The 12,786-nt window shown below is 40.0% G+C and overlaps 1 protein-coding gene and 1 pseudogene across 1 annotated transcript; both read left to right on the top strand.

The window, feature by feature from the left end:
• Positions 1–613: 613 nt before the first annotated feature.
• LOC128060559 (olfactory receptor 52N4) lies at positions 614–1,579 on the top strand. The gene has a single exon (XM_052652961.1). It carries the CDS (start codon positions 614–616, stop codon positions 1,577–1,579), a length of 966 nt encoding a protein of 321 aa, XP_052508921.1.
• Positions 1,580–2,718: 1,139 nt separating this feature from the next.
• On the top strand, positions 2,719–3,975 carry LOC128059857 (olfactory receptor 56B1-like; annotated as a pseudogene).
• Positions 3,976–12,786: the final 8,811 nt, after the last annotated feature.

Below are 12,786 nucleotides of genomic sequence, written 5' to 3'. Positions count from 1 at the left end.
ATGCATATAGACCATGACAAGAAAAGGCAAAAATAAGTCAATTTAAATGTGAAAAAACCAAATCAAAATTTTTCTGATTTGTGAGACCTCGATCTCCATTGAGAAATGCATAATTTAATATTTACAAAAGGTTTCAAACAGTGCCTTAATAATTAAATATCAACGATCAGCTATTAAAGAAGAATAAGAATTTTTAAAGTCCTCATATCTTCTGGTTCATGGGTATAGTTACTAAAGGACACTAAGATCACATCCACAGGGAGATTTATTAACAAATGAAGTTTTCTATCCAAAATCTCTTTAGAGAAGATATAACAGAATTACTTTTATTATAAATCTATGAGGGTGAAAAACTAGTTTTAAAAAACAATTTTGAATCAATGTCTGTGATGTGAACTTGAATTGCTTAATAAAAATTTGTTGAGTGAATAAATGAACTAATCAATAAACAAACAGAAGACATACTCACTGTCACTCAGGAAAGTTGACTGTTTGATCAAATAAACTACAGAATTTTAAAACACAGAAAAAGAGAAAGTAACCATAAACTATGTTTTCTCTTGTCTTTATCTTACTCTAGGAAAAGTCACATAAAGTTTAAGTCTATTTGATTATGCTAATGCTGAATAAAACAGAGCGGGTCCCACCCTCATTCATTCTGAATGGAATCCCAGGACTGGAAGATGTGCATATTTGGATTTCCTTCCCATTCTGCTCCATGTATGTTGTAGCTATGGCAGGGAATTGTGGCCTCCTCTACCTCATCTACTGTGAGGACTCCTTACACAAACCTATGTATTACTTCTTGGCCATGCTTTCCCTAACTGATCTTGTCATGTGCTCTAGCACAGTCCCTAAAGCCCTCTCCATCTTCTGGTTTCATCTGAAGGAAATCAGCTTTGATGGATGCCTGATCCAGATGTTCTTCGTCCACACCTTCACAGGAATGGAGTCTGGGGTGCTCATGCTCATGGCCCTGGACCGCTACGTGGCCATCTGCTACCCTCTGCGCTACTCAACTATCCTCACAAATCCCGTCATTGCAAAGGCGGGTGTGTCCACCTTTCTCAGAGGGGTGTTGCTCATCATTCCCTTCCCTTTCCTCACCAAGCGCCTGCCCTACTGCAGAGGCAACGTAATCCCCCACACTTACTGTGACCACATGTCTGTTGCCAAGTTGTCTTGTGGAAATATCAGGGTCAATGCCATCTATGGTCTGATTGTTGCCCTCCTGATTGGGGGTTTTGACATCCTGTGCATCACAGTCTCCTACACCATGATCCTGAGGGCAGTGGTCAGCCTCTCCTCAGCAGAAGCTCGGCGGAAGGCCTTCAGCACCTGCACGGCTCACATCTGTGCTATAGTTTTCTCCTACAGCCCAGCCTTCTTCTCCTTCTTTTCCCATCGCTTTGGGGGCCATACAGTCCCTCCCTCTTGTCACATCATTATGGCCAATATTTACCTACTGTTGCCTCCAACTATGAATCCTGTTGTATATGGGGTGAAAACCAAGCAGATAAGAGACTGTGTTTCAGGAATCCTTTCAGGTTCTAAGAATACCAAATCCCAAAACATATGAATGGGCATTCCCAGGAAAGAAAAGAGAAAGATGACTTTTAGTTATCTGTTTAGGCAGGAATTGGCAAAACCTTTGCAAGTTCTATTTTGGCCACTAAAATGGGACTTATCTAGTAGTAAGTGCATCTCCAAATGCATGTCCTATTATGAGAATCTCAATATCACCTGCACACCCACCAATCTTTCTAAGAATATCTTATTTCTCATTGCTGTGAAAGATTAGTCTAATAACTAACCCGTATGTTCTTTAAGATTCAACTAAAAAATAATAATTTGCTAAGGTTGCTTCCTATATGAATACTTACATTAACAAATTTAGTCATTATCATTTAACTTCTTTTAAACTATTTTTCTGTGGCTACCTCAGAAGGCCATACAAAGTCAAACATCAAAGAGAGCTTTCCCCTTTCAATCTGCAACATGCAAATATTAATGCATATTGGTTACAAGTTCAAGTGGTCCAGTAAGAAAACATAGCTAATGTTCCAAAATGATACATAAAGGAAAAAAATCTGAATTTACAAAATCTACTTAGTGTCACTTAATGATAGTCTGAAACAAGAAAGATACATATGAAGAAAACAAACACATTTACTTGATTTCACAGAATTTTTGAAAAGAAAATGAAAGGTTTAAAGATCAAATCAGCAACAACACCAACAACAAACCCTAGAACTATATTTGTGTGTTGGTCCCAATCTGAAATAACTGAAGACAATGTACATAAAAATTTGAGATTCATAAAGAATTTTCTCTGAGTAACCAATATTGATAATTGCTATTTTTGTGTTTACTTTCCACTTTGATTCCTGGGTCGGGAAGATCCCCAGAGAAGAGCATGGCTAGGCACTCCAGTATTCTTGCCTGGAGAATTCCATGGACAGAGTAGCCTGGCAGGCTACAGTCCATAGGATCACAAAGAGTCAGGCGCCACTGAGCGACTAACACCTTCACTTTCAATTTTTCACTCTAAAGTCCTAAAACTTCATTGTAATTTATTGTGAGATGTGCTACAGAATCATTTCATTAACAGCAAACTACAAACTATGCTATGCAGAGACTGTTTCAAAATGATGTTCAGTATAATTAAGCTCAGAGAATGCAATTTAAAAAATATATTTGTTTTACTCTCAGGAAAATATGTCTGCATCCCCTAAAGTCTCCAATAGCTCTAAATTCCAGATCTCTGAGTTCATGCTGATGTGATTCCCAGGAATTCACCGTTGGCAACACTGGCTTTCTTTACCATGGCGTTACCCTACCTCTCAGCAGTCGGTGCTGATATCCTCATCCTCACCACCATCTGCCAGGACCCTGCTCTTCAGCAGCCCATGTACCACTTCTTAGGCATCCTGTTTGTGTTGGACATGGGTCTGGCCACCACTATCATGCTCAAGATTCTAGCCATTTTCTGGTTTGAGTCCAGGGTCATTAGCCTCCCTGAGTGTTTTGCTCAAATTTATGCCTTTCACTGCTTTGTTGGCATGGAGTCTAGTATCTTCCTCTGCATGGCTTTTGATAGATACATAGCTATTTGTCACCCTCTTCACCATCCATCAATTGTCACCAATGCTTAATCTTCAAATCTGCCTTGTTCATGGTGCTTCAGAATGGCTTGCTTGTCATTCCAGTACCTGTGCTTGCTGCCCAGCATAATTATTGCTCCAGGAATGAGACTGAGCATTGCCTATGCTCTAATCTTGTGGTCACTTGCCTGGTTTGTGATGGCAGGAGGCCAAACAGCATTTGCCAAATGGTTTTGGCATCTGGAATCGGGAATGATCTAAGTCTTACACTATTGTCATACACTTTGATTTGCACTCTGTACTTAGACTGAACTCAACTGAAGCTGCATCTAAAGCATTGAGCACTTGTAGCCCTCATCTCAATGGCACCGCACTCCAGCACTCTTGCCTGGAAAATCCCATGGACGGAGGAGCCTGGTAGGCTGCAGTCCATGGGGTCGCTAAGAGTCGGACACGACTGAGCAACTTCACTTTCACTTTCATGCATTGGAGCAGGCAGTGGAAGCCCACACCAGTGTTCTTGCCTGGAGAATCCCAAGGACGGAGGAGCCTGGTGGGCTGCCATCTATGGGGTCGTACAGACTCGGACACTAGTGAAGAGACGTAGCAGCAGCAACAGCAGCAGCAGCAGCTCTCATCTCATCCTCATCCTCTTCTTTTATGCAGTTGTTGTAGTGATTTGAGTAACTCACCTGGCAGAGACAAAGTTACTTTGATTCCAGTTCTACTAAATGTGCTGCACAATATTATGCCCCCTTCCCTCAACCCTATGGTGTATTCACTTAGGACTAAGGAACTTAGGGCAGGCTTTCTAAAGGGGTTTCGTTTGAGTTTAGAAAAGAAAGCAAGGCACCCGAGACCTTCTCCATGATGTATAGGTACTTCAACGTCTTTAAGAGTAGATATTAGACATTCAGAGATGATGGGAAATGTGAATGCCTTTGAGATTCCTTTCTCACATTTTCATATAAACAACTGTGAAATTACTTGAAAGAAAAAAAAAAAAAACCCTTCACAGTAGCTCCAAATTATGGACAAGAGCTAAATATATGTGAGGAAAAGAACCACTTTCAACAACTGACACTAACAAACACTAACAAACAAATCAAATGGAATAAAAAACTGTAATTAATGATTTAGCTCTTTCCCCTACAATAAATAGGATATCAGAATGGTATACACACACATACACATTTGCAATCAAATAAGTAAAAGTGAATGGGATGTGAATTACAAATATTGCCTGTTTGCTGATAGTTGTGACTTGGGAGCAAAGTCAATCTTGCTGAACAAGCATCATTCCAGTAATATGAATGCAGATGCAGTGGTAGAAAATACTGCAGATGAGCAAAGCCCAACTGGACTATAATGAGGCTTGGGGAGAATATGGCTAGATGAGCAGACTGAGGAGAAAGTCGTAGATCAGTAGATGATTGCATGAGAGAGAGAGGGAGAGAGAGAAGTATTCAGAAGGATCATGATCTTGCTCCATTGGTTTCTCCACATCTGCTCTCTGTCCTTTCTACACTGTTCTGTGCCCTAGAAGTCTGAAGCTCATATACCATATGACCCAGTGTCCTTTGTTGTCTAGCATTCAGTTGGATTGAGCTCACTGGCAGGAGATTACTGTTCACGAGTTGAAAGAGTTTGTTTGTTTTTTTTTTCGTTTTATTCTTAGCCTACTTTGACATCAGGGCTCTGATGTTTCCCTTAAGGTTTTGCCTTGCTGACCATCTGCTTGAGGCTACAGTTCTTATGGTTTTTACCCAAGAACACTTTTTTCCTCTCTTTTCCCCTTAAGGGCAAGGGAGCGATTCAGTTCTTATGATCTTAGTCTCTGAATACCCAACCAGTCAATCCTAAAGGAAATCAACCCTGAATATCCACTGGAAAGACTGATTATGAAGCTGAAGCTCCAATACTTTGGGCACCTGATATGAAGAGCCAACTCACTGGAAAAGACCCTGATGGTGGGAAAGACTGAAGGCAGTATAAGGGGACGACAGAGGACGAGATGGTTGGATGGCATCACTGACTCGATGGACATGAGTTTGGGCAAGCTCCGGGAGATGGTGTGGGACTGTGTGCTGTGTGCTGCAGTCCATGGGTCGCAAAGAGTCAAACATGCCTGAGCAACTGAACAACAACAATCCAATATTTATTGTTTTCTCAACATTTGTTTTTGTTGCCTTACTCCCTCCTACAACTCTGTTAATATCAACTTCACTGAATTCTTTTCTGAGTCACATTGTTTGTGAGTCTTTTGTTTATTTTTGTGACTGATTCATCAGCTTTACCTCTATCACCACACCTCTGCTACAAGCTACTTCTCGGCCTCTATGACAACAGTCACACAAGGATATAGTCTGCTTGAGTAAGAGAGGAATTTATAAATGATCAAACCAGAAATATCGTAAGGCAGGAAGCAGATGCAGAATTTTCATCCCAGTGAAAAATCTTGCCCTGAATTTTTTTTTCCCATGATCCTAAAACCAAAGATAGCAGAAACAAAGCTTAGGCTATTAGTGTCATATATTTCATTATGTTCTGGGCTGGTTTACATTGAGCTCATGCTTGCTATCATTGTTGTTCAGTTGCCAAGTCCTGTCTGAGTTTTTGCAACACCATAGACTGCATCACTCCAGGATCTTCTGTCCTCCACTATCTCCTGGAGTTTGTTCAAATTCATGTGCACTGAGTCGGTGATGCCATCCAACCAACTCGTCCTGTTTCATCCCCTTCTTCGAAATAGGAAAAGCAGAACGTCAAGTCTGTATATTGTCACCCTGCTTATTTAACTTATATTCAGAGTACATCATGAGAAATGCTGGGCTGGAAAAAGAACAAGCTGGAATTAAGATTGCCAGGAGAAATATCAGTAACCTCACATATGCAGATGACACCACCCTTATGGCAGAAAGTGAAGAGGAACAAAAGAGCCTCTTGATGAAAGTGAAAGAGGAGAGTGAAAAAGTTGGCCTAAACCTCAACATTCAGAAAATGAAGATCATGGCATCTGGTGCCATCACTTCATGGGAAATAGATGGGGAAACAGTGGAAACAGTGTCAGACTTTATTATTTTGGGCTCCAAAATCACTGCAGATGGTGACTGCAGCCATGAAATTAAAAGACACTTACTCCTTGGAAGAAAAGTTATGACCAACCTAGATAGCATATTGAAAAGTAGAGACATTACTTTGCCGACTAAGGTCCGTCTAGTCAAGGCTATGGTTTTTCCTGTGGTCATGTATGGATGCGAGAGTTGGACTTTGAAGAAAGCTGAGCACCGAAGAATTGATGCTTTTGAACTGTGGTGTTGGAGAAGACTCTTGAGAGTCCCTTGGACTGCAAGGAGATCCAACCAGGCCCTTCTGAAGTATATTAGCCCTGGGATTTCTTTGGAGGAAATGATGCTGAAACTCCAGTACTTTGGCCACCTCATGCAAAGAGCTGACTCATTGGAAAAGACTCTGATGCTGGGAGGGATTGGGGGCAGGAGGAAAAGGGGAAGACCGAGGATGAGATGGCTGGATGGCATCACTGACTCGATGGATGTGAGTCTGAGTGAACTCCGGGAGTTGGTGATGGACAGGGAGGACTGGTGTGCTTCGATTCATGGGGTCGCAAAGGGCTGGACATGACTGAGCGACTAAACTGACTGAACTGACTGAACGTGACACTTCTGAGGCGAGACTACTCTCAAACTGAAACATGTGCGGCAGTCAGGTGTGCTGCGTGTACACACGTGCTCAGTCGCTTCAGTCGCGCCTGACTCTCTGCAACCCCAGGGATTACACTGTCCATGGAATTCTCCAGGCAAGAACACTGGCGTGGGATCCCATTTTTCACTCCAGGTTATCTTCCCGGCCAGAGATCTAACCCAGGTCTCACACACTGCAGGCAGATTCTTTACCATCTGAGCCACCAGGTATATGTAGGACCTAACGTACTCTTGCATTGTCAAGCTGTTAGCTGTGGTTTTCAAAATCATGATGTTACTCTAACTCTAATTACTGAAGTAACTTGGTAGCAACACATTACTTCAAAATAAAGGATTTATGTAATAAAGAAAAGAAAGTCAAGCAAATACATTAAAGATGTAATGCGCATTTATTCTATACAAATGTCGACTCTTGAGACTGGAAATCAAGAGGGTTTCTTTTGGTTTTAGGAAGCAGAATCTCCCTTAAACCAAATCAGCCAAAAGTATATGACTTAGGAGAGTACAGTGGCTTATCACAGAAGCCAGGGAGAAAGTGAAACTGGGCTTCCCAACACAGAAGTTTGAATTCCCGTATTAAGTATTTTATGCCTTTGAGCAGCATGGTCTCTTACCTTCTCTGTGCCTATGAGAGAGACATTGAAAGAGAACTAGCCCAATTTTCTCTTCATGTAGGTCAGTTTTCTCTGTTTCTCTATGAGTGTGGCTAGGCGTACATTCACGTTTTCTAGATTCTGAAGCACATGCAAATTTAAGGATCCACTTAAAAATTAACCACAAAATAAATATTTACTTAGAATTGAGAAAGAATTAATAACACAAATTTAATAGCTGTAATTTCACATATACTACAGAATCCTGAAAAATATAATTACCAGGTAAATATCAATAACAAAATTTAGATATAGATTTTACTGATATAATTTCATGCTTATAGAGTAGTTGTAGAAGTTAAAAAAGTTATGCATATTCTTTCACAGATTTCCCAATAGGTTGCATTTTGCACCAATTTTTTAAAAAATTTTCTCTCTTTCCATTTGTATCTGTGTATATTTATATACTATTTTTTTTTCTGAGCAGTTTTGAAGTAAGTTGGAGAGACTATGACTATTTACTTTTACAAATTTTAGTGTGTATTTCTAAGAATAAAGACATTTACTTGCATAACCATAACACATACAACAGAATCAGGTAAATTATGCTGATACTTTACAATAATCTAATCCACAGTACACATCCAAATTTTGTCAATGGTCTTTATGATGGTATTTGTAGCAAATCTTTCCAGGTTTGGGATAAAATCCAAACATTTCAGTTGATTGCTCTATGTTTTCATTTTGATAAAAGATTTCCTCACCTTACTTTGGATCTTTATATTTTATAAGAGATATGGTAGGCATTTGCAAAACATCCCTAGCTTTGAGATTGACTGGTGTTTTCTCATAATTAGTGTGGTGGCCTTGGACATGTGCCTTCAAGAGAAGCTGATTTGTGAGCCCTGTTGATGACAGCTGACTGCTGAACCTTGGAACGTGCCATGACACTCACACCAAGTTCACGCTTCCCTTGACTGTTCCAAGACAAGACTGAACAAAGTAGAGGAACTTGAGCTAGGTCCTTCCTGCCAAAAGTGGCGCTTTTTTAATGATCTGACTTTGCTTGTGGACTCCCTGGTAGCCTGGTTGAGACATTCTCAGAGCTGCACTAAAGATCTAAAGTACCTAAAATTAGTGATTGTCCCTATCCTGCTGCTGCTATGTCGCTTCAGTCGTGTCCGACTCTGTGCGACCCCATAGACAGACGGCAGCCCACCAGGATCGCCCGTCCCTGGGATTCTCTGGGCAAGAATACTGGAGTGGGTTGCCATTTCCTTCTCCAATGCATGGAAGTGAAAAGTGAAAGTGAAGTCGCTCGGTCGTGTCCAACTGGTAGAGATTCCATGGACTGTAGCCTACCAGGCTCCTCCATCCATGGAACTTTCTAGGCAAGAGTACTGGAGTGGGGTGCCATTGCCTTGTCCCTATCCTATTTTGGTTTAATTCTCCAGTCTAGCCCTTGCAGAAAGAAAGATAGACCCGGGAGAATGGCTGTAGGCTACTGAAAGTTCGATCAAGCAGCTGCCGCGGTTGCAGTTGCAGGGTCTGAGATTGTATCTATGTTAGAACAGGTTAATAATGTCCAAGGTACATGATATGCAGCAACTGATCTGGTAAATGAATTATTTACTAATTTAGTTAAAAATGGGGGGAATCAGAAATAGTAATGATTCAAGTGGAAAATGCAACTGTACTCCTTTAAAGCTTTCTCCAGGGTTGAAATAGTTTGTATTATTTTATAAGTTTACCATATTCTTGGTGATTTTGTGTGTACTTGTTCTATCCATAACAGAAAGAGGAAATTGAAATTTTCATTTGTATTTTTGGATTTGTCTATTTTTCTGGCAGATCTGTATGTTTTTACTCCATGTATTCTGAATTTCTCTTATTAGACTCATAAGCATTATGAAATTGACCTTCTTTATCCCCTTGGTAAAATTATTTCCTCTAAGAGTATTTGATATTAAAATAGTCACTTCAGCTATCTTTTGACTAGTGTTGTTGTTGTTGTTGTTTAGTTGCTAAGTCATGTCTGACTCTTTGTGACTCCATGGACTGTATCCCGCCCGGCTCCTCTGTCCATGGGATTTCTCAGGAAAGAATATTGGAGTGGGTTGCCATTTCCTTCTCTAGGGAGTCCTTTCATTCCAGGGATCAAACCTGCATCTCCTGCTTGGCAGGCAGACTCTTTACCACTGCACTACCTAGGAAGCCCTTTTGCCTAGTGCTAGCATTGTGTAACTTTTTTCATCTTTTAACTTTTAACCTATCTGTGTCTTTTTACTTCAACATTACCATTACTATTAAAAATGATTATAGAAATGGTTAACATTAGTCTATCATCTTTTACTTGCTTTTTTATTTATCATGTGTTCTTTGTTACCTTTGCTTCTTATTTTTTTGCCTTCTTGAGGATTAAATAACTGTTATGATTGCATTTTATTTTCTAGCTTAACACAATTGCAAGAAGAAATAAACAGAAAAACTAATAGTGGAAGATGTGAATACACTATTTTTTTCCAAGACAAATCAAGAGTATACACAAAAAGTAAGCCTAATAAATGACATATTTATGGACATATACTCCAATAACAGACAATATTCATTCTTCTCAGGGGCATGTGAAAAATTAACAAAATATCATGCTTTTGTAAAGGAGATTACACAATACCATCAGCAAGCCCTGTAGAGAGAAATAAAACAAGCAACTCTCATCACATTTTATCAAAACTAGTAATAAAAAATTATAAAGTAGCATTTTTCACAAGTAACAAAGTGCATAATTAAATGACAATAAGGCAACACTTTCTTATCAAATTGGCACTCAATTTTTGGAATGGAAGAGGAGGACTCCAATACAAAACAGGAATTTGTCTTGAGGAAATCATCAGATCAGAAATGTAAAAGTTTCACATATGGGTCAATTGCTATAGTGTTTAAATGGATCTATAGTATGAGATTAGGGTATCTTTAAGTAAATTATGAACTTTTATTCGATTATAAAATTCTGAAGGGAATGGCAAGCCACTTCAGTATTCTTGCCTTGAGAACCCCATGAACAGTATGAAAAGGCAAAAAGATAGGATACCAAAAGAGGAACTCCCCAGGTCATTAGGTGCCCAATATGCTACTGGAGATCAGTGGATAAATAACTCCAGAAAGAATGAAGGGATGGAGCCAAAGCAAAAACAATACCCAGTTGTGGATGTGACTGGTGATAGAAGCAAGATCCGATGCTGTAAAGACCAATATTGCATAGGAACCTGGAATGTCAGGTCCTAGAATCAAGGCAAATTGGAAGTGGTCAAACAAGAGACGGCAAGGGTGAATGTCGACATTCTAGGAGTCAGTGAACTAAAATGGACTGGAATGGGTGAGTTTGACTCAAATGACCATTATATCTACTACTGCGGACAGGAATCCCTCAGAAGAAATGGAGTAGCCATCATGGTCAACAAAGAGTCCGAAATGCAGTACTTGGATGCAATCTCAAAAACGACAGAACGATCTCTGTTCGTCTCCAAGGCAAACCATTCAATATCACAGTTATCCAAATCTATGCCCCAACCAGTAATGCTGAAGAAACTGAAGTTGAATGGTTTTATGAAGACCTACAAGAGCTTGCAGAACTAACACCCAAAAAAGATGTCCTTTTCATTATAGGGGACTGGAATGCAAAAGTAGGAAGTCAAGAAACACCTGGAATAACAGGCAAATTCAGCCTTGGAATGCAGAATGAAGGAGGGGAAAGACTAATAGAGTTTTGCCAAGAAAATGCACTGGTCATAGCAAACACCCTCTTCCAACAACACAAGAGAAGACTCTACACATGGACATCACCAGATGGCCAACACTGAAATCAGATTGATTATATTCTTTGCAGCCAAAGATGGAGAAGCTCTATACAGTCAACAAAATCAAGACCAGGAGCTGACTGTGGCTCAGATCATGAACTCCTTATTACCAAATTCAGACTGAAATTGAAGAAAATAGGGAAAACCACAAGACCATTCAAGTGTGACCTCAATCAAATCCCTTATGATTATACAGTGGAAGTGAGAAATAGATTTAAGGGCCTAGATCTGATAGATAGAGTGCCTTATGAGCTGTGGAATGAGGTTTTTGACATTGTACAGGAGACAGGGATCAAGACCATGCCCATGGAAAAGAAATGCAAAAAAGCAAAATAGCTGTCTGAGGAGGCCTTCCAAATAGCTGTGAAAAGAAGAGAGCTGAAAAGCAAAGGAGAAAAGCAAAGATATAAGCATCTGACTGCAGAGTTCCAAAGAATAGCAAGAAGAGATAAGAAAGCCTTCTTTAGGGATCAATGCAAAGAAATAGAGGAAAACAACAAAATGGGAAAGACTAGAGATCTCTTCAAGAAAATCAGAGATACCAAGGGAACATTTCATGCAAAGATGGGCTTGATTAAGGACAAAAATGGTATGGACCTAACAGACGCAGAATATATTAAGAAGAGGTGGCAAGAATACACGGAAGAACTGTACAAAAAAGATCTTCATGAACCAGATAATCATGATGATGTGATCACTAATCTAAAGCCAGACATCTTGGAATGTGAAGTGAAGTGGGCCTTAGAAAGCACCACTACGAATAAAGCTACTGGAGGTGATGGAATTCCAGTTGAGCTATTTCAAATCCTGAAAGATGATGCTGTGAAAGTGCTGCACTCAACATGCCAGCAAATTTGGAAAACTCAGCAGTGGCCTCAGGACGGGAAAAGGTCAGTTTTCATTCCAATTCCAAGGAAAGGCAATGCCAAAGAATGCTCAAACTACCACACAATTGCACTCATCTCACATGCTAGTAAAGTAATGCTCAAAATTCTCCAAGCCAGGCTTCAGCAATATGTGGACCATGAACTCCCTGATGTTCAAGCTGGTTTTAGAAAAGGCAGAGGAACCAGAGATCAAATTGCCAACATCTGCCAGATCATGGAAAAAGCAAGAGATTTCCAGAAAAACATCTATTTCTGCTTTCTTGACTATGCCAAAGCCTTTGACTGTGTGGGTTACAATAAGCTGTGGAAAATTCTGAAAGAGATGGAAATACCAGACCACCTAACCTGCCTCTTGAGAAATCTGTATGCAGGTCAGGAAACAACAGTTAGAACTGGACATGGAACAACAGACTGGTTCCAAATAGGAAAAGGAGTATGTCAAGGCTGTATATTGTCACCCTGCTTATTTAACTTCTATGCAGAATGCATCATGAGAAACAGTGAACTGGAAGAAACACAAGCTGGAATCAAGATTGCTGGGAGAAATATCAAGAACCTCAGATATGCAGATGACACCACCCTTATGGCAGAAAGTGAAGAAGAGCTAAAAAGCCTCTTGATGA

This window comes from Budorcas taxicolor, chromosome 15, assembly GCF_023091745.1.
Source record: "Budorcas taxicolor isolate Tak-1 chromosome 15, Takin1.1, whole genome shotgun sequence".
In the NCBI taxonomy this organism is placed as follows: Eukaryota; Metazoa; Chordata; class Mammalia; order Artiodactyla; family Bovidae; genus Budorcas; species Budorcas taxicolor.
This window is presented reverse-complemented; position numbering and strand designations above follow the sequence as displayed.